Below are 19,565 nucleotides of genomic sequence, written 5' to 3' on the forward strand. Positions count from 1 at the left end.
GAGAAAAAAAGAGAAAAAAAAAAGAGGGAAAAAAAAGAGAAAAAAAAGAGAGAAAAAAATACACAGAGGTGACATCACTGCCCTCTAGCCAGGGTGACAGAGCAAGACTCTTCTTTAAAAAAAAAATGCACAGACAAAACTGAAAAGATCTACATCAACATATTATTAAAAGACTTAGCACATTGTGGGCACTCAAGACATCACTCTCTACCCTGTCTAACTAGGAAAGCTGAGTGCCCTCGTTAGAAGCTTCTGAGCTTCTGGTGCAAGCACTGAGCCTGCAGCAAGTGTTTGCCGGAGGAAGAAACCAGGTGAAGCCTGCAATGCCCACAGTGACAGCAGGAAGACTGGCAGACCCCAACCTGACAGGTCACCTGGGGGAGGGCAGGGAGTTCCCACACACAGCATATCAGAGGGAGAGGGTGCTTTTACAGAGGAGGAAACTGAGTCCCAGAGGGGGCAGGGATGGCCAAGGTCATAGCAAGTTAGGGGCAAAGTTGGGGCAAGACTTCAGGTGGTCCTGGCAGCTACCTTATGTCCAGTAGCTGCTGGGGTGGGGGCTGCCCAGTGAATGGGGTACAGGCTGAGGGTCCACGGTCTTTTCCCTCAGGGATGGTGTTGGGGTGGAGGAGAGTGGTGCCTGAGCCCCCTGACTCTGCCACATGGTGGGCTGCTTACAGCCAAGCAGGAGGGAGGGATGTGAGCGGGGCCCAGGTCTGCCTGGCACCTCTCGGCCAGCCTCTCTGTGGATAGTCCCCCATGGGTAGGAGACGTTGAGCCTAAGAATATTGATTTATAGAAATGCTCCCTGTATTTTTAGAGACAAGATTTGATTTCAGAAGTCAAGCAAGGCTTTGCCTTAAAGAAAAATATAAACATGTGAGTTCACATATCAAAGGCTGCCTCGCCTCAGGAGGGCGTCTCAGTGGTCAGTAACAGCTAAGCATTCCAAGGCCTTACGGTTCTCACCTGTTTTGAAAGACAAAGCCATAGGTTGCCAGAGCTGATCAACAAAGACAGGCCTCCTGGGGAGAAGAGCTGATTATGAAATATGCTGAGAGCTGATTAAACAGATATATTGCCTGAGCCGGCCCAGATGAACTATGCGTTTAAAGTAAGCAAAATAAAGCACAACTCATGTTGACTTCTGAAATCTCTGTTTAAAGTAAGCAAAATAAAGCACAACTCATGTTGACTTCTGAAATCTCTGTTTTAACTCAAAACAACCAGAGCCACGATGTCTCTGTTTTTGCTAAAGTAATAGCCTATCATAAACCTAGAAGTTTACCCTAAGAAGATTTAACTCATTGTTTACCTAGGTAGAGTTAGTTGAACGATCTGTAGTAGCCTGTTAGGAGACTTTTGACCCTGAACCAAACTATCTATCATTGTGTAAATGGGCAACGGGAGCCTGTATCTGCCCTGTAAGTACCTGTGAGTGTAAAAGTTCAGTCTTTGTCACATCTCCGAAGAGATTGTAATCTTCTGGATACCCTCCTTTGTCTTCATAAACCTTTACTTTATAAACTACATCTTTGGCTCTGCATATTATTTTTTATTTCTGTTTCCTACTAGTTTTTCATCCTTTGCGAAGACCCCTGCCTGAGAGACCCGACACAAACTGCTTTGCAGGAAGCGTAGCTGACTCCCCGCAAGGAGACACTTATGAAATCAGGTTGCATTCCCAGTCCTTAGAGCAAAGTTCAACAGAGGCACAACCGTCAGTCTGTCCCATATCCAAAGTAAGATCACTGCTGCAATCACAGCCTAGAACATGGCCGGGACCCAGTAATGGTTCCCATCACCCAGCAAGGCAACCAGATCCCAACCCAAGCTGACTCCAAAAGGCAACCAGTCCAGATCTACGCAGTGGAGACCCAGCTAGCCAGCAGCCTGTGGCCAACAGCCAGCAGCCCCAGCACACAGCCCTCCAAGAGCCAAGTCAGCTGAGCGCTGGGGGTCTGGGGCGGGCTTTCCCAGGCCCGGCTTACACTTCCTGCCGCCTCCCTCTCCCTCTGCCTTCCTCTCCGTGGCCACTCCTCTTGGCCCGACCCTGGCCTGTGTCTGATCAATCCACCCCTTGTGCTGGGGGGGCCGGGCAGGCAGGGAGCTGTGTTCTCTGGAGTTCTGGAATAAAGGCATCTGAACAGCAGAGGAAGCCACTCAATTAGCTGGGAAGGACAAAAACAAGCACAGAGAGTGTGAAGACTGGGGTGTTTTCTGTAGCCTGTGGGAAAGGCCGCAGGGACGAAGCTTATTGTGTAGATGGAGGGCCACACTGGTCCTGAGGAAAAGGTGGTCCTCAGACCTGGGGCAGCTCTCTCTCCAAGACATTCCCTCGGGGGACCGGGCCCACAGCCCCTCCTCCATAGTCCGGTCTGAGGCCCGCTCCAGGAGGGCCCTCTCTCCACACAGGCCCCCGTGCTCAGGCCAGCCCTATGCCAGGCACTCTGGGGACACAGACGAGGGAGAGGCCAACTTGGCCTCAGAAAACGATGAGAGGTAAGGACAAGGCCTGGGACAGAACAGCCTGCTGTACCCTGGCCAGGTGGTGCAGAGCATACCTGCCAAGGCGCCGGTGATTCCTGTCCTCTGTGCCTGAGGGAAGAGGCCCTGCAGCTGCCAGCCCCTCCCCAGCCTTCCCGCTGGACGGTCAAGAGCTCTGAGTTCTGGCCACTACAGCAGAGTGACCCTGGGCAGACCCCTGCCCTCCCCTGGCCTCAGTTCCCCATCTGATTTACAATCGGGATGGACAAGATGGTCTCTGTAAGCTCCCACGGTCATTAAAACAATGACCAGTTTTTCCATCCTGCCCCAAGGATTTCACTCGTCTAGGCTGAACTACTGGGGTGACGGAGCCGAGACGGGCTCTCCTTGCCCAGTGGTGGGCGCTCGGGACACGCACAGGAGACCCCGAGCTGGGTCTCCACCCTCGCTCAGCAGAGAAGTCGGGTCTGGGAAAGGACACGGACATCCTACCCCAGAGCCCCAGGGCTGACATGCCCCCCACCCCACAGCAGGGCCCCCGAGAGGAGACAGCAGGCGGGGACCCCCAGGCAAAGTCTGAAGGGCGGATGTCTAGGCAGGGTGGCGAGTGCCTCTACCCCTGTGGGAAAGGTTTCCCTAGGAACTCCCAGAAGCGCCCTTGTTTTGGCTGGCAGGGCCGGGATTACCACCTGTTCCCGTTTCATAGATGAGGAGCCATCTACACTCTTTTTTTCTCACCTTTGGGGAGCCTTTCCTACCTTCCCCCAGCCCTTCCAGAGACTGAAGTGACAGCAGGTCCCCTTGGGTCTCTTCCAGCCCCCCAGGCTCAGGCTGTGAGCTCCCTGAGGACAAGGGTAGTATCCAGCCCCTTTCTCGCGCCCTAGCTCGCAGCTCCGGCCTGAAACACCACCCATGTCCTTGGAACATTTGGCAAGGGTGGGAGCGAGGGACAGAGGAGGCCCAGCAGATCCCTTGACCCACAAAGGGCCTCTCTGGGCTGGAGACCCAGCTGGGCTGAGCACTCAGCTTCCCCGTCTTTAGTGAAAATCTCCCCAGTGGGTGTGGGAGATTCCTGGAGAAAGTGGGCTGGGGGAAGGGAGGACCAGCCCCGGCAGCTGCCCTCCCCTTCTCTGTGGCCTCAGTGCTGCCCTTCTCCAGCTGGGGTTCATGCTCAGTCTAGAAAGGGCTAGAAAGAAATGTGTCTCCCGGGTCCAGTACAAGGCTGCCTTTGTGTGGTTGTCAGATTCCAGCAGCTCGACGGCCGGACTTGGTGGGGCTGTTCCCTGGGAGTACAGCCATCTGGGCAGCTCAGAGCCCTCAAGCTTCTTGGGCGCTCAAGGAGAGCCAGGAGCCTCCGAGGGCTCCAGGGTGAGCCCTGATTCCTGTATGTAAGACTCAAAGAGCTCCTCGGAGGGGCTGCCAGCTCAACAGTTAGTAGAGGGGAAGCAGGGGCTGGCCAGGCCTAGAGGGAATCAGACTGTGCACGATGCCATCTAGGTCCCAAAGAGGCAGTGTGGCCAGTTAAGAGTTCCACCTCTTACTAGCTGTGTGACTCTGAGAAAGTCACTAAACCTCTCTGAGCTCCATTTCCTCTATCAAATGGTAATGATAAACATGGCTTCTCCACTGCCACTATGAAGATAAAGTGAGGGAATACAAGAAAGTTCCTTGGCACGGGGCCTTGCACATGGTGGATGTTCGGTAAGTTTGCTGTTCTTCTTAAGGGGGCAGCTGTGTGGAGGAGGCCTTTAGGGCCTCTCATAATCCCACAGATCCCCTCCCCAAGAGTCTTTGACATGGGAAGTTGTCCCTTCTCAATCTTAGGGAAAGGGCAGCTTCCAGACCCCTCCTAACCTGTGACAGCCCCAGTCTCCTCCCTCGTACTGAGTCTAGGGTCCAGGGCCCCGGAGCTTCTGGGGAGCCAAGAAGATCAAGGACCCCAAGCCCTGGCTTGACGCCTGGCACACAGAGAACACACAATTCATGCTGAATCTGGACCTCACCACAGCTCTGTTCCAGAGCCTCCCCTCCACCCCTGGGGACAGCAGGGGCTGCACGGGACAGGGCTGGGCAGAGCGTGGCCCACCAGCCAGGCCCGTGAGAGCCAACGAAGCCTGCTCAACGCTGCCCTGGGCAGCATTTGGGGGACCTCTGCCCTGGTGCCTGCCGATAGCCATGGTGTCCAGAGGCCCCTTGGTCCCTCCCAGACTGTCCCTTCCTCCCCATCACCAGCCCTAGAAGCTGAGCTCCCAAGGGCAGATCATTCAGCCTACACCCAGGCGCAGACGGAGCTTGCAGTTCTGAGGGCAGCTAGAGGTCCCCATCCTCCAGGAAGCCCACCCTGACCCCTGGCTCCTGACAGCAGGTCTTCCTTCCTCAGCCTGTCCATGCCCTTTCCCAAGGGCCTGTCTGCCTCAGACTGGGGATTCTCCGAGGGCAGGAAAGAAGACTTGCCCACCCCAGTATCCCCAACAGCCCAGCACACCGGATGGAGGGGTCTGGTACACGCTCAGCCTGGCTGTCCCTGGCAGCTTCTCAACGTCCCGATAAACTAGACCGTGATGGCCTTGCCATCTCCACTGCAGTTGCCTGCCCATTCCCCACCCCTCCATTAAATCCAGTGCCCACCCTGTTGCCCCCTCCTGGCCCCTGGCTGCTCAGATGGCCCTCCTCCAGCCCCCTCCCATCACCCTCTCTGGGAGTCCCTACCCTGCCTGTTTAAAACCCGCCCATTCTGTGTGGCCCGCTGCCGCAGGAGGCCAGACGACAGCCATCCAGATTAAGCAGTTGAGGCCCACAGGGCTGGGGATTGCTTGGTCCTCCAGGGGGATGCCAGATGCTTTTCTGGGGCTCAGGGGGACAGGGAGCTTCCCCCACACTGGCTCCGTTCCTGCCCCCTGACCTGTGAGAATAACAATGCTGTCGTCAGCGCGCTCAGGACTTCTGGAGCTTCAGGGCTTCGCCGTGCTCAAGTTCCCTGACGTTGCCACCAGCATTTTGAGCACCCAGAGAAGGATGATAAAGTCTGAGGGGTCTGAGGCGTCTGAGGCTGGTGGGACTTACCTGAGAGCAGGCAAGTCAGGGAGGTGCCCTGGCTCCTGGGAGGACAAATGTGGGAGGCCACCTATGCCCGGCTGGCCCCTTCCTGACCTCTCTCTGGGGCCTTTCAAACCATTCTCAGAAACCAGTTGGGCCTCTCCCTGGCCCAGTTCTTTCTCCTTTATTTCTGAGGAGGGACATGAGAAGCACCGTCCACCCCTGGAATGTGCCCCACCCCTCAGGCCAGGTCCCTGCAAGGCCACCCAGAGACACCCAGCCTGGAAGAGGGGCGGCTTGTCCCAGGGAGAGGATTGGCACTTGACCTTCAAGGAACCAGGTGGCCAAGAGAGCCCTGGCCAAGTGTCCCCCTCATTACACTTCTTTAGGCCTCAGTTTCTTCACCAAACACGGGCACAGCGCCCTTTGCCCTGCCTCCTGACGCCTCACCCACGACCATGCGGTGACAAAGCAGAGAGCTGGGCCCTGTCCCTGTCCTCTGGCTTCCTTCCCAGGAAACCCCACAGGAAGAAGACTGAGAACAAAGGCCCAGTGTGGCCTCCTCCCTCCTCCTGTCCCCTGGGCCTGGCCTTGTCACCCTGCTGGTTCAGGAACTCTTGGAAAGGGCCTCTTCTGCCCCTTCCTCCCCAGCTGGTCCCACTTCACATCTACCACCTGCTCTTCAAAACCCCTAAGCCCTAACCAGGGGGAAAACAGGCAGACCCAGACAGAAGGCCTTCCTGCCAAACACACGACCAGTTCAAACACCACCGTGTAACATTCACCTCACCCTCCCCAGACGCCAGGGGAGCGGGGTGGTCCCGGGGATGGCGGCCTGCCCACCCTGAAGAGGGGCCTGCAGCTGGGGAAAGTCACCACGGGGAAGACCAGCAACCCAGGCAAGTGCTTAGCCCACGACAGACGACCCAGGCCGGCCACAACAGTGCATGGTCCCAAGGACAGCACGGATCTCAGTCTCCGGAGACAGACTGAGAACTACTGTTTGCTTTTTGTTTTTTAACTTCTGTTGTTGCTACAATGTTGTGCAGCCAATAAAAGTGAACAAAAGCTGCATTATTATTATTATTATCATTGTGATGACGCCTCAGAGTCAATGATAACTCTGCCTTCTTTAAGGCACAATTATCTGAAAGTGAAGGTCGTAAAAGAGCAGCCCCGAATGAGGTCATTGCTGGCTCCCTGTCCCTGGCCTCTCTCCTCCCCAACCTTCTTGAAGAAGGAAGCGCCCCTCATTGCCTTCCATCACGCCTGGCCCTGCTGGTGGCCATGGTGGCCGTGAGGGAAGGGGCTTGGCAAGGTCCCTGAGAGTGTGTGGACCGGCAGGGTCTCCGCCCGCCCCTGCCCCAAGGCTCTGGGCTCCGTGCCCCTCCTGCACACCAGCACAGAGCAGTGCCCAGCCCCTGCAGCCCCGCCCAGCAGCCCCCGGCTGGCTCACCTGGAGAATGCAGCGGGGCATCCTGGGCCTTCTCGGGGCCCGAGAGCTCGAGAGCATGGCTTAGAGACTCGTTGGAGAGCGTCTGCCCGTCAGTTAGGGAGCTGGCGGGGGACCAGAGAAAACATTCATTAGAACATGACTCTGACCCAGCACACATCTCAGCACCCCAGGGTGACGCTGCCATCTCGGCCTCCTGCAGACTCTCGGGGGCCATCCACAGAGGGGGCCCCAGTGGAAGTCAAGGGGACAAGACTTCAGTGGTTGCAGGGGCGGACCCTGCCCCCACCCCAGCCTCTCCCTGCAGGTTCTGAGGGCTCAGTAAAAAGAGAAATCAAGTCCTGCTGTGCTCTGATTTGCTGTGTGACTCTGTGCAAGTTCATGCCTCTCTCTGGGTCTCAGCGTCCCCATCTGGACAAGGAAGGGGTTGGGGTCTGGCACTGGAGGATTCTGAGTACCACCCCTGTGGAGGGCAGGCTTTCAGGGCTGGGAGGAGCCCCCACTCCTCACCCCTCACCCACCAGTCCTCAGCCATGCTTTGAAACTCAGAAGGGGGCTATGGATATTCCTGGGGCTCTCAGGGGTCCTGAGCAGGCTCCCCTCTTCCACGGGATCTGTGGGTTCACCCCCAGGAGAGAACAGGCATGGGACCAAGGAGACGTGGGGCCCGGTGCCATCTACCTTCACCCCTGGCTCAGATCCTTCTTGCTTCCCAGACTCGGTGACCCTGGATAAACGGTCTCCTCTTCTGGCCAGCCCGGGCATTACTGGGCTCCCATTATCATCTCAGCCTGACTGTCTCTCAGCACCATTTTTTCCCTCAGGGTTCACCTGGCCAGACCTCAACTTCTTGGGTCGCTGAGGAGATGGATTTCTGCACACACCTCAGGACAGTGCAGGGCTGCAGGTTTACACAACCCAGGGACAGCTTTCACAGTCATTGTCTATATAAACAGAGCCCACTGCAGTGGTTCAGTGTGCAACCTGTGCAGCTAGTCATGGCAGCCCTGAGGGTAGGACCTTGGCTCCAGGGAGGCCTTCTGTCTGTCAGGGTGGGGTTAGCCCCATCCCAGCCCAGTCCCCAGGAAGCTGAGCCAATTACCTGCTTCTCACATTCAGCCTTACTTCTTGCTGGTGCTGCAGGTTCCGAACAAAACTAAGTTTGTGAACACACCCAGGCCCCCTCGGTGGCAGTCTGCTTAAGAACCTGAGATCGGTTTTAAAGCAAAAGACATCAGGAGGTTATGAAGGGAGGGGAAGGAGGAGAAGGGGGACGAATGGGGAGCTGAGCTGGCCCCCTCTTGGGAACTTTGTAAGCAAGCCCCGGGCCATGGGGCTGGAGCAGCCCTTCTGTTGCTATGGCAACTTGCTCCAGGGAGGGTGCAGAAAGACTAAAATGATGACAAAGCATGGTTCTGGGGTGAGGCCTACTGTCCCAGGCAGAGGGAAACAGAGGTTCCTGAACTTGTCCTGCCGACTTGTGGTCATGAGCTACAGCCACTATTTTCTTCAGTTGTCAGGTAGAAGCTGCCCTCACTTTGGGCCAAAGAAGACTGTAATGTTACCAGTTGGCCCTGAGCTCTGGGCTCAGGCAATGAGAGGGCGAACTAGGCTCAGGGTCCTGCACTGTGACTGTCTGGGGAGGACTGAGAACCTGGCTAACGTCCACACTCCATCTCAGCCTGTGTCCCCAAAAGATGGGGCTGCCAGCAGGACAAACTCAGTGCTTGGGGCTGATCAGCCTTTGGCATCTCCAGCTGGTCAGCCACCCCACACTAGGCAAGGCCGCCTCGGCCATGATCTCCCACCGTCTTAACCGCTTCCTCAAAAACAAGTCTGTTTTAAATCCCTACCATCAAAAGGTATAGGCAGGCCGGGCACGGTGGCTCATGCCTGTAATCCTAGCACTCTGGGAGGCCGAGGTGGGAGGATCGCTCGAGGTCAGGAGTTTGAGACCAGCCTGAGCAAGAGTGAGACCCGGTCCCTACTAAAAATAGAAAGAAAATTAGCTGGACAACTAAAAAATATATAGAAAAAATTAGCCGGGCCTGGTGGTGCATGCCTGTAGTCCCAGTTACTTGAGAGGCTGAGGCAGAAGGATCGCTTGAGCCCAGGAGTTTGAAGTTGCTGTGAGCTAGGCTGACGCCACGGCACTCTAGCCTGGGCAACAGAGTGAGACTCTGTCTCAAAAAAAAAAAGAAAAAAGAAAGAAAAAAAAAAAAAGATATAGGCAGCATTTCTCCCCACCAGTAAAATCTGTGTAAACTGGTTCTGGTTTTAAAATAGCTAAACAAAGACTAAATGAAAACACAGCCACCTAAGGAAGCCGAGCGCCAAGCATGATCATACATTACTAGCAGTGACTTCTTGCCACCATCAGTGTGCTGGCTTCTAGCAACTCATCTCCCTACTACTTTGCCATTTCTTTCCGTGGTGGAATAGAAAACAAAACAACCAAGCTTGTTAGAATTACAGGTCAAATTAGAGGAGATGTTCCAAGGTGGAACCTACCATGTTGTGCTCAAAGAAAGATACCTGAGGTTTGGGGAGCAAACCCTACTCTGTTTTGACTCCTGAAAAGCTTTTTGGGCCCTTCTGATTCTTGCTGTTATTCTAGGAAGGACAGGTGGCTGGTGAATGCTCCCAGCAGGTGAGGTGATACTACTGTCCTCGTGACCCCGATGCGCCTGTCGGAGGTGATTGACATATTCCTGTCATTCTGGAAAATTGTACTGGTCCTGGAATGCAGTACCCAGAAGCTGGCAGAAGTCTCAGAGGCGGAAATCACCCAACATAGTAGAATGACAATAATGGTGAGGCAATGGCCAGGGGAGGCTGACTGCTTCTGTTTGCATTTCCCATTCCTGGGAAGAGGAACACCCTACAAGGGCCTTTGCCTCAGGAGGACAAGGATCATTCTCACCTTTGGCTCACATAGGCACCCTACAAAGCACATTGCCTCACTCTCCTTTCACAAGACATACACACACAGCTTTATGGCACCTACCTGCCCAGCAGCACGAGAGCAAGATAACAAAAGGCATGTTTGAGCAAACATGACGCGAGGTGTGTGAGGGCAGAGGAGCCTAGGAGAGCCTGCACTGTATCTTTCTCTGCAATATTCCTTGGTCGGTCTTGCCAGAGACCTTGCCAGACAGAGGTTCAAATGGGAACCATCTGAGCACAGAGCCTCCTTCAACTCCGCCTTCAGGAAGCTCTCCTAGATTTTCCCAACACCCTCTCACCCTCATGGCCCTTGGACACTCAACTTTGGGCTTTGAAGGCCACATGTGACTTGGGAAGCTCCTCGAGAGCAGAGGTCACCCATGATTCAGCTTTGTTCTGGCCATGAGCATTCACCGTTGGAGCTTGTAAACGTTGGTTGGACCTAACCCTTCTCGAGTTGTCACTGTGTGTGTGACACACAAATCAAGGACAGCCCTCATTTCCCATGTGAACCCCTCATGGATGAGGATCCATTTCCTATTTATTTCTGTTGCTCTTTCTTTCCATTTAGCCCTCAGCCGCCAGGCCACTGTTCTGTATGCAGTAGGTGCTTCACTGAATGCTTTCTTGAAACAGTATAGCATTGATATTCACCAGAATCTGTCTGCCGGCCTGGGTTCAACTCACTTTACTAGCTGTGTGACTGTGGCCAAGTTGCTGTACCTCTCTGAGCCTCAGTTTTCTGCCTGTATCCTATGGCTGTTGTGAAGAGAAAATGATACATGTAAAGCGCTTAGTACATGGTCAGCTCTCATCATTATTATGGGTGGGTTCTCCTGGATCTTTGGGGGAGCGAGAAGAAGACCCTTGGGCGAGACCGGGAGTGTGACTGAGTGGGGTGAAAGCCCTGAACCCAAGTCTGCGGGGCCAGGTGCTGTGCCAACTACTTTCCTGGGAACACAGGCTGGGGGCCCGGAGGCGGGAGGAAGGTGGGATCCTCGTTCCTTACACGGTCCTCAGGACGGAGCTGGCAGACCTGAGCAGAAGCACCTGTGGCATGGTACCTGTGGGGCGGCTGCACCCCGAGGGCTCACCCGGGAGAGAACAAGAATCTCAGAGAACGTGTCACGGCGTCCCCCCGGGGAGAGCCACAGCAGGCCCAGCAAGGCCCGACTCCACCAAACCACCCTGCAACAGAGACACAGTGTGAGTCACGGCCCCACAGCCTGGCTGGGAGAGGGGACGATTGCTCTCCTTTCTGGGCCTGACTCATCGGTCCCCGGGCTGGACACCTACCTATAATTTGCTGCCTCGTAAGCCCACACCCTCAGACAGAACGGGAATGACACACACCGCACAGGAGGTGGCTGCCTTAGGGCCCTGGTCTCTATCCCCCAGGGCCTATCGCTCACCAGGACGGGCAAACAAATAAAATTTCCAGGGCTCCTGCTTTGCAAAGACTTCTGACTACCCTCCCTATAACTCATAGTTCTCACCTCTCCCTGCTCAGGGGAGCAGTCAAAGAACTGGCTCCCAGAAGGATGGAGAGAGAATGTTCTCAATGGAGGGTGTGGCCTGAATATTTCCCCGTATTCTAAAAACCCCAGATAGGGAGAAGAGCAGGGCCTCCTCCAAACCCACAGTGCCGGCCACACAGGCCTGTCCCCGTGCACAGCCCGGTGCTGCCGATAGCAACAGCATCGTCTGCAACGCTGATTCCGCGCTGGCCTCCCCTTACCCTGCAGGGCGGACCCCACGCCCCTACTTCTCTTTAGTCCTCGTGGACTGCCTCATCTCAGAGATATGGCCTCTGCCAGCCCCCTCCTGACTCCTGGTTCCTGCCGGAAGACCCCCACAGTGGACTGATGGCAGAGGGCATGCCTGAGAGGGGCCTGGCTGCCCCAGGGTGCTCACCTTTCTCCTCGCAACTGGCAGGTGCAGGGCTCAGCATCCCCTTTGCTCCCACAGCCAAGGCATGGTGTATATGGCAGCCCTTGCCTGTGGGTGCTCCAGGTTCCGGGAGATGAGGCAGTGGGGCTGGGCATGAGTAGGGACCCGCCCCAGCCTGCCCCAGGGCCGCCGGTGAGGTGTGGCCCCAGATACCTCTGACCCACATGGCATAGGCCCCAGCTACCCACCCATGTGGCTCTTATATAACAGGGCGGGTAGCAGGAGAGGCACCTGCCGGTGTGGGTAGGAGAGGCTGTCTGTTGGCTGTCATCTTTCCCAGAGGCTTGGGAGATATTTCTCCTGCCACTGGGCCCCAGGGTTAGGTGGGAAGCTCGGCTTTTTGGTTTTCTTTTGTTTTTGACTTTTCTTTACTAAGTGTGTATACTATGTCAAGTGCTTTCCGTACTTGGTCCTTGCCTCCTCTCCATGGCCCTGTGTAAGGCTGGGGGCGGGCACCCCTCCCCATCCTTAATGAAAGAAAAAGAAGAACCCCAGGAGACCTGCCAAAAACAATGCCTGCAGTGCCCAGCTAAGTTAAAGAATAGCCACATCTGGATGGTTACCCTGATAAGGGTCTCAGTTCCTGGAATCCATACATATGCCAGCCCCTCCTAGTTCTCAATACCCACCTAAAACCATAACGGAACCAAAAAACCCCCATTCCCCAGCTCTAAAACATATAAGCCCACACAAAACTCTCCCCCGGGACCTGAGAACCTCGCCCGGGCCCCTCTCTCTTGGGACCCGTTACCCTCACCCGGGAGCGCTCCAACAAAGCCTCGTTGCTTACCCCTTTCTACTCTGCTTGTCTTTCTTTCTCTGGTGCCGACCATCCAAAAACCTTACACCCTGCCATGTAGATTTTATCCACAGTGGCATTTTCCAGAAGAGGCAATGGAGGCCCAGCGAGCTCTGGACTTGCTCGGTGCGACTCGGCCAGCAAGAGGCAGAACTAGCATTTTAAACCCAGGTCTACAGCTGGCTCTGACCAAAGTCCACTTCCCTAAAGGCCTCTTTTCCCAGCGACCGTTTCCCATGGCCAGTCCTGAGCCTCAGATGGGAAAGGAGCCCTTGTGAGAACTTGCTGGAAGCCCTCCCCTCACCACCACCCCCCATCAACGTACTTCTGCACCCAGATGCTCTCTTGCTATTTCAGGCTCCCAGGGGACGCCAGAAGCCCATGCCATAATACATTAACAACCCCAGCCCTAGTTCAGACCTCTCCCCTGTCTGAAGAGCTAAAGATGGAATTTTTCCTCTCCTTGTCCCCCTGTCCTGGTGAGGGCTGAGCAATGACGTTAAAGATTGGAGTTGGCACTGGTGCTTGACGCGGTTGGGGGAAGGCCGTAGAAATGCCCCCCACTTTGAGGCTAGCAGGAGCCCCATGCCCAGATCTCTGGGCACTGTGGGCACCTCCATGGCTACTCTGGATATAGAGTTTCCAAATTGATGAGGTCTGAAAACCTCAACAGTTAGAAAGCCAGCATGTGGCTCACTCCAGGGTCAGGAGGGCTTGGGAAATGTGTAATCTTCCCTCGCCATCCTTTTGCAAAACCCACCAGCTGACCTGCGGTGACAGAGCCTCCTCCTCTGGGAAGCCCTCTGGGAGGGGCCTCAGCGCTCACGCTTCTTCCTGGAGCTGCCCTGGCTGATCTCCTCTCAGGGCACATAGTATTTAGAGTCTGGGTATTGCTTTTTTAAAAAACACAATTGTCTACCATGAAATAAAAATATTAATTAAATCCTCATTCCCAGAGTTGGAAATGATCTCTCCCCACCCCAGTGACTGACCGTTCCACAAGGATCCTCTTTCCATCTGTGCATACTGATTTAGCACCTCCTCTGTGCCAGATGCTGCGCGGGATGTGGGGGCAGGGGTGAGCAAAATGGACCCGGTCCCGGCCTCCAAGGCTTAGAGATGATGGGACCGATGCTCAGTTAACAAAGAGGCATTCACTGTGGGCTGCCTGCCCAGGCTTGGGGAGGACACACTGAAGTTAAAGGGAGAGAGCTGGTAAGGGGCGAAGGTCTGACTACTTCGTGTGAGACAGAGGGCAGGTGCCCCAGGCAATGGGGCAGTGGGGGAGGCTGGTGCAGACAGGAGCCAAGGCCCAGGTGACAGACCCAGGCTGTGGGCCATCCCCAGCCTTGGGGCCCCAGTCCACAGGGGTGGGGACTTGGACTGAGACAGAGATCTGCTCGGGACTACTCATACTCTTTCAGAAAGGGTGCAGGCAGGGCAGGCGTATGTTTAAGACATATCCCCCCAGAATCCACCAGAAAGAACATATTTGGAGCAGGTACCCAGAACCTTTGACTGACAGAAGCTCCAAGGCCAAGGCCAACAAGAGTGTGTTTGCAAAGAGGCCTCCGCCCCGGAAGGCTCATCCCAGCTTCAGCCTGGTTCCTGCCTTGGCGGGTGGGGCAGTACGGCCAGCCAGCTCACTTTTAACCCAATTGGCAGTGCCCAGAGTGTCCAACCCTGTCAAGCCAACTCCAACAGCTTGCTGTATGGACATAAATGTGTCAGACATCAAGTCCCACTGCAAAGACCCAAAGGACTCTGCAAGCAGTTTGGTCATACCCAGAACAAAATTCTCTGGGCACTGGGACATCTGGCTTTTCAGCCAGGCTCTGTCTCTCTTGTGCGACCTTGGGCAAGTCCCTGGTTCCCTCTGGAACACCATTTCCTCAGATGTTACAGATAAAGGGCCTTCCAATTTTCTATTTGTGATTGGTCATTTGGGGGCCTACGCTGGAATTCTGCTGCTCCAGGTAGGGACAAGTCTACAAGGTTGGTGGTTGTGAGGCTCCCAGGGCTGAGGGGGAAAACCAGACAAGAATAATATTAATAATAGTACTAGCTAGTAATTAACATGTACCCGGCACCTACAGTGTGCCAGGCAATGTTCTACACACTTGACACGTATAGTAACACGTCCAATCCCCATAACAGTCCAATGAGGTGTTATCACCATCCCCACTTTACAGATGAGGAAACTGAGGTACAGAGAGATTACAGAAATTGTTTTGGTTAGCAGAGTCAGGATATAAACTCAGGAAGTGGGCTCCAGAGTTTATGCTCTTAACCAACCAGCCGTTCCCAGTAGCCTCAGGCCTTTTGGGTGATTAGGGTGGGGCAGGACAGGAATAAGGATGGGGAGATGCAGAGAGTGAGGCATCTCAGGGTCCTCTAAACCCCCTTTTCCCACCATTCATCATCAGACGCTTTTGAAAACTGTTGTATATAAGCAACATGCATATATTCAATCACAATTAAGGCATTTTCTTATGTTATATTGATGACACGCACAGAGAACTGCCAACTGGTGGTTTTGATCATCATGGGGAAGGCAGTATAAAGCTCAGAGCTGACATAATTCAAGCCCCAAGCAAAGACTAGTAGAAAATCACCATCTCCCCATCACTCACCATTTTTTTTTTTTTTTTTGAGACAGAATCTCACTCTGTTGCCCAGGCTAGAGTGAGTGCCGTGGCGTCAGCCTAGCTCACAGCAACCTCAAACTCCTGAGCTCAAGCGATCCTCCTGTCTCAGCCTCCCGAGTAGCTGGGACTACAGGCATGCGCCACCATGCCCGGCTAATTTTTTCTATATATATTAGCTGTCCATATAATTTCTTTCTATTTTTAGTAGAGATGGGGTCTCGCTCTTGCTCAGGCTGGTCTCGAACTCCTGAGCTCAAACGATCCGCCCACCTCGGCCTCCCAGAGTGCTAGGATTACAGGCGTGAGCCACCGCACTCGCCATTTTTATCTGAAGTACCACAAGTGTGAGTTTGGGCACTCTCCTTCTCCTATTAGGGCCTCAGTTACCCCATCTGTGAAATGGGGTGGTGGTGGATGAGACGGCCACTACGTCCTAGCTCTGATGATAGGTGATTCGCCTCCTTTCTTCTAGGGACACGAGAAGAAGGGTGAACTCTGTCTATTGCTCAGGCTCCAGAGAAACTTCACGGTGTGGGAGTGGGGTGAAGCTGGGGGGAGGCTTCCACCAGTGCGGGCCCTGTGCCCTGCAGTGGGCTGATTCTGGCTCACAGACTTGGTCCCTACCCTGGAGGAGCCCAGGGTCTAAAGAGGAGGATGAAGAACGGAAACACACGCATGACCTGTACATGTGAGAGGCATCTCTGCACATAGCAGGAAAAGGGGTCACTCGTGAGAGCACAGAGCAGGAGGAGACTGGTCTTCTGGGGAACTTTATTTCACTTTGGCACTTAGAATGTGCCAGGCACCGTTCCAATTGCTTTATATGTATTAACTCATTTAATCATCTCAACAATCCTATCAAGTAGGTACTGAATTATAACCCCCATTTTATGAGGAAATGGAAGTGTAAAGAGATGAAATAACTTGCGGAAGTTTATGCAGTTAGTAACGGGGACAGTTGGAATTCAAATGTAAACACTCTGGGTCCAGATTTCATGTTCTTAACCATGATATGCACCACCTAAACCTGGCCAAGGCTCTGTGAGGCCCCTGGCACCTCACCACACACTTCTACAACACAGGATTTCCTAGGGAACGATAGACTAGAAAGGCAGAGCACTGTGGCTAAGACACTACTTTCATATGCATGTGTATTTAAATTCTTCAAACCAACATACTATTGACTCCCTTCAACATATCATTCTTGATATCCAGCATACAAGGAAGAATGAGTAGACATCTGAAGAAGTAGGAAAATGTGAGCCAAGATCAAGGAAAAAAGCAGTCCATAGAAATAAACCCTGATATGAGACAGATGTTGGAATAAGAATACAAGGATTTAAAGAAGCTATTAACATGTTTAAGAATTTAAGAGAAAATTAGACCTAATTGATGAACAGATGGAGAATCTCAACATGACAATGGAAAGTATAAGAAAAGTACAATCTCTAAGATGAAAAAATGACCAGATGGCCTTAACAGCAGATTGGAAACTGAAAAAAATGTTAGTGAACTTGAAAACAAAGTATAGAAATTATTCAATTCAAAGCGTAGAGAGAAAAAATATTTTTAAATTGAATAGCACACAACATTCTTGAAGGAAATTAAGGAAGACCTAAGTAAATAAGAAAACATCTCAGGATCAACAGCCTTAACATTGTTGAGATGGTAACACTCTCCAAATTTATCCACAGGGCAACACAACTCCCATCAAAATCCCAGCTGGCTTCTTTGCAGGAATCGACAAGCTAGTCCTAAAATTTATGTGAAAATTCAAGAGACCCAGAATAGCCAAAACAATCTTGAAAAAGAGCAAAGTTGGAGAATTTACACTTTCTGATTTCAAAACAGATTGAAAACCTGCAGTAATCAAGACAATGAGGTACTTACATAAGGATAGACATATAGATGATTGGAATGGAATTAAGAATTCAGAAATCAAATTCACATTTACAGTAAATTTATAGTGAATTGATTTTCAACAAGGGTGCCAAGACAATCCAATGGGAATAATCTTTTCAACAAACGGTGTTGAGATAACTGAATATACACATGCAAAAAAAAAAAAAAAAAAAAATGAAGTTGGACTCCTTCCACACACCATACACAAAATTAACTCAAATTTATCAAAAACATAAATGTAAGAGCTAAAACTATAAAAATACTAGGAGAAAAATGGTTAAATCTTTGTGACTTTGTGTTAGGCAAAGATATATCTTAGATATGACACCAAAAACATAAACAACAATAACAACAACAAAAATAGATATATTGGACTTCATCAAAATTAAAACTTGTTGTTTTTCAAGGGACACCATCAACAAAGTGAAAACTTAACCCACAGAATGGGAAAAGATATTTGCAAATCATATATGTAATAAGGGAATTGTATCTAGAATATATAAAGAATTCTTAAAACTCAATAATAAGAAGACAATCCAATTAAAACTCGACAAAGGATTTAAATAGACATTTCTCCAAAGAAGACATGCAAATGGACAAAAAGAACATCGAAAACTGCTCAGGCCTGGCGTGGTGGCTCACGCCTGTAATCCTAGCACTCTGGGAGGCTGAGGCAGGAGGATCACTTGAGGTCAGGAATTGGAGACCAGCCTCAGCAACAGTGAGATCTCATTTCTACTAAAAATAGAAAGAATTAGCCAGGCAACTAAAAAAAATAAAAATAGAAAAAATTAGCCAGGCGTGGTGGCTCACACCTGTAGTCCCAGCTACTCAGGAGGCTGAGGCAGGAGGATTGCTTAAGCCTAGGAGTTTGAGGTTGCTGTGAGCTAGGTTGATGCCACGGCACTCTAGTCTGGGCAACAGAGCAAGACTCTGTCTCAAAAAAAAAGAAAAACAAAAAAAGAAAAATGTTCAACATCATTAAGCCATCAGGAAATGCAAATCAAAACTACAATAAGATAACATCTCACACCTGCTAGGAGGTTGTAATTAAAAAAGATAATTGCAGCATTGGTTAGGATGTAGAGAAATTGGAACCCTCATTCACTGCTGGTGGGAATGTAGATACTTTAGAAAACAAACCTGGAAGTTCCTCAAAATGTTATGTGTAGGGTTACTATATGACCCACAATTCCACTCCTAGGTATATACCCTCCCCAAAATGAAAACAGTCCACACAAACACTTGCATGTAAATGTTGGGGCATTATTCATAATAGCCCCAAAGTGAAAACAACTCAAATGTCCATCAACTGATGAATGCATAAATAAAATGTGGTATATCCATATAATGAAATATTATTCACCCATAAAAGGAATGAAGTATTGATACATGCTACATATTATAGTATGTCTCAGTTTTCATGTAACATGGAAGAATCTTGAAAACATTATGTTAAGTGAAAAAAACCAGTCACAATAGATCATATATTATATCATCCCATTTAAATGAAATGTCTGGAATAAGCAAATCTATATAGAGAAAAGCAGATTAGTGGTTTCTTATGGCTAGGGGGATTGAGGAGAAATGGGAAATTACTGCTAATGAATATAGGGTTTCCTTTGGGTATGACAAAAATGTTCTAAAATTGGTTGTGGTGATGATTGCCTAACTCTGTGACTATACTAAAAACCTTCAGTTAATATACTTTATTTTTAAAATTTTTAAATTTTATTTTTAATTATTATGGGTACATAATAGTTATATATCTTTATAGGGTACATGTGATGTTTTGATACAGGCATACAGTGTGAATTAATCAAATTAGAGTGACTGGGATATCCCTCACTTCAGGCATTTATCATTTCTTTGTATTAGGAACATTCTAATTCCACACTTTTAGTGATTTTAAACTATGTCCTTATTATTGATTACAGCTACTTTGTTGTGCTATCAAATATTGTTCATTCTATCTAACTATCTAACTATATTTTTGTACCAATTAACTATCTCCACTTTATCCTCCCTTCCCGTTACCCTTCCCAACCTCTGGTAACCATCATTCTACTCTCTGTCTCCATGACACTAATTGTTTTTAATATTTAGCTCCCACATAAAAGTGAGAATATGTGAGATTTGTCTTTCTGTGCTTGGCTTATTTCATTTAATACGATGTTCTCTAGTTCCATCCATGCTGTTGCAAATGGCAGGATTTCATTATTTGTGTGGCTACATAATATTCCATTGTGTATATGTACCACAATTTCTTTATCTGTTCATCTGTTTTTTTTTTTTTTTGAGACAGAGTCTCACTCTGTTGCCCAGGCTAGAGTGAGTGCCGTGG

The 19,565-nt window shown here is 51.2% G+C and overlaps 1 protein-coding gene across 2 annotated transcripts in view; it reads right to left on the bottom strand.

Annotated features, from left to right (window-relative positions):
• ACSBG1 (acyl-CoA synthetase bubblegum family member 1) overlaps nt 1-19,565 on the bottom strand; it is a 54,028-nt gene that overhangs the window by 26,280 nt on the left and 8,183 nt on the right. For both annotated transcript variants that reach the window (XM_069481424.1, XM_069481416.1), the window contains exon 2: nt 6,980-7,080. In XM_069481424.1, the coding sequence (XP_069337525.1) occupies nt 6,980-7,080 (101 nt within the window). The remainder of the gene's footprint in view (nt 1-6,979; nt 7,081-19,565) is intronic.

Source organism: Eulemur rufifrons, chromosome 2 (assembly GCF_041146395.1).
Source record: "Eulemur rufifrons isolate Redbay chromosome 2, OSU_ERuf_1, whole genome shotgun sequence".
Lineage (NCBI taxonomy): Eukaryota > Metazoa > Chordata > Mammalia > Primates > Lemuridae > Eulemur > Eulemur rufifrons.